The sequence below is a fragment of the Diaphorina citri genome, unplaced genomic scaffold (assembly GCF_000475195.1).
Source record: "Diaphorina citri unplaced genomic scaffold, Diaci psyllid genome assembly version 1.1 scaffold6820, whole genome shotgun sequence".
NCBI lineage: Eukaryota > Metazoa > Arthropoda > Insecta > Hemiptera > Psyllidae > Diaphorina > Diaphorina citri.
Window position 1 is genome coordinate 1 of NW_007384196.1, and position 2,691 is coordinate 2,691.

The following is a 2,691-nucleotide window of genomic DNA, read 5'->3' on the forward strand; positions in this document are numbered from 1 at the left end:
TCCGGGCATTGTGTACGGCAAGCGCATCCATGTCCTTCCGATTGACGACTCCGTGCAGGGACTTACTGGGTAAGTGCGAAAAAAAGAAGAACCAAACACTGAAACACTGGGTAAGTGCGAAAAAAAGAGGAAAAAACGACCGAATACACTAAAACCAACAAACACACTACCAGATAGACAGAGAGACATACAGATTGTGTATGGCAAGCGCATCCATGTCCTACCGATTGACGATTCCGTGCAGGGACTTACTGGGTAAGTGCGAAAAGAAGAAAAACCAAACACTGAAACACTGGGTAAGTGCGAAAAAAAGAGGAAAAAACGACCGAATACACTAAAACGAACAAACACACTACCTACCAGATAGACATACTGACCAATAGCCTTGTCCCGACCTGGGGGGGGGGGGGGGGCAAATAAACAAACTCAGACAGACAGACTGATTTACTGACGGACAAACAGGCAGACAAACCATGCTAATGAAGAGAAGCAGCCTTAACGGAGCACTGATCATAGTGCCAACTCTTGCTGAAAATGAATAAACTGAGCTGAGAATTTTTTCTCCGAAAGTGGAGATTTTTGATAGCTTTATAATTTTCAACTGTAGGTATCTTGGGACCTAGGACATAGTCGATTCTGAATTCTTTAGGATTCCTTTTTGAGCTTTTCTAAAGAGGACCCCTTAATTTTACGGTGTCCTATTATTTTTTCCTTCTTTTTCCCTCAGTAATCTATTCGAGGTGTACCTGAAACCGTACTTCCTCGAGGCGTACCGTCCGGTTCACAAGGACGACCTGTTTATCGTACGCGGCGGCATGCGTGCGGTCGAATTCAAAATCGTAGACACGGATCCGGCACCGTACTGTATCGTAGCGGCGGACACGGTCATTCATTGCGAGGGAGATCCCATCAAACGAGAGGTGAGTTCTTTATGTATTTCTTTTCTCGTTTCTTAGCAGGTCGGATGATGATCTGTTGGTTGTAAGTATGAAGATACTGGGGCAGGCTTGCGCTAAAGTCAATCCCCCCAAAAAATACCACTTCGTGGCATAAAAAAGACCCCGCCAAGTCGTTCCTCCCAAAATAAATCAAGTGCCCACAAAAAATAAACAAAAATCCATCCCACCCCAAAAAAGATTAGAAATCAATTTTGTACCCCGCCTTTTATTCACTTCATAATTTGTGTCCTCCTACTTCACGTAGTACCTACCTTTCTTTCCCCTCATTGCACTCCACTTTCCTCTAATATTACTTCTGCTTCACTGCATTGGCGGCGTGCCACCTACCTTCCTTTACCCTCATTGCACTCCTCTTTCCTCTAAAGTCTAATCTCACTCCTGCTTCACTGCATTGGCGGCGTGCAATGCTTTAAAAATAAATAGATGGCACGCCGCCAATGCAGTGAAGCAGAAGTAATATTAGAGAAAGAGGAGTGCAATGAGGGGAAAGAAAGGTAGCTGGCACGCCGCCAATGCAGTGAAGCAGAAGTAATATTAGAGAAAGAGGAGTGCAATGAGGGGAAAGAAAGGTAGCTGGCACGCCGCCAATGCAGTGAAGCAGAAGTAATATTAGAGAAAGAGGAGTGCAATGAGGGGAAAGAAAGGTAGGTACTACGTGAAGGAGGAGCACACAAATTTGAAGGCGGGGTACAAAATTGATTTCTAATCTTTTTTGGGGTGGGATACTGATACAGTTCTTCGCTTTTGTCATTTTGTAGCGATGAAACATCTGCAACATTGGACGTTAGGGGTCTGTGTCATAGCATCTCCGTCCCGTAGTATGTCCGGCATCAGATGGACGATATTAGGAGATAGTTTTACAATACTTTCTCTTCCATTGAAGTGTTTGCTGTTTTGGTTCAACACGTGAATAAAAGAAAGCACTCTTACTTCCAAGGTCCACAAGTACCTACCTATTTCATTATCTCACAGGGAGAAGAAAACAAACCTAATGGCGTCAGGTAGCCTGATAGCCAGTACAGGAAGGGGCGCATTCAGGGCCCTATATAGGGTGGGGCTGCCCCCCTCCCCTCGAGCTTCATTTTTCGCCTTTAATGTAGGCCAGGCTCCGAAAATTTGGAGCGTCCCCCCTCCCTTCCTTTGGTATAGGATCATCATCAATCCTTTCCCATGGCGTAGTGGTCACTGCGCTCGCCTTGCACGCGGGAGACCCGGGTTCGATTCCTGGCGGGGTCAAGAAATTTGTATCATGCAAATGATTGATTCCGTGACTGGCCGTTACGGGGCCCACTCAGCCTCGTGAGGAAAATGAGTAGCTATGTAATATAAATGCGCATAGCGACCGGTGCCAGCATGGTAGGTAATTGGGAGCTGGATTATTGCGATATATGTATTTGGAAAAATCCTACAATGCTGCAGTGAGCACCAAAGTTGTGATATAGTAACACAAAGAAAAGACATTTATTTATTTATCACTTTAACCACACAATTATGTAGTTCTGAGGGTTAAGTTGTGTCCATACTTAGTCGACCTGCCGTCGGTCGCTCGACAGCATAGATTCACCTTATCGATTGACGGCCGTTCGACTATGTGTGGACATACCTTTAGGGTTAGACTGTAGAGAATGCCTCCTGCGTTAACCTATTTTACCTTTGGTTACTTTTTCCACTCAAGAGTCGATTATCATTATTATTGAAAATTTTATCTATCACTTTTTTTTTTTTTTTAGAT

At 44.5% G+C, this 2,691-nt stretch overlaps 1 protein-coding gene across 1 annotated transcript in view; it reads left to right on the forward strand.

Annotated features, from left to right (window-relative positions):
* Positions 1–4: 4 nt before the first annotated feature.
* Positions 5–2,691, forward strand: part of LOC103522088 (transitional endoplasmic reticulum ATPase-like) — a gene marked incomplete at its 5' end in the record, with an annotated part of 23,139 nt that continues 20,452 nt past the window's right edge. Inside the window, 2 exons of the mRNA XM_026832448.1 lie at positions 5–69; positions 728–920. Coding sequence (XP_026688249.1) covers positions 5–69; positions 728–920 — 258 coding nt within the window. The remainder of the gene's footprint in view (positions 70–727; positions 921–2,691) is intronic.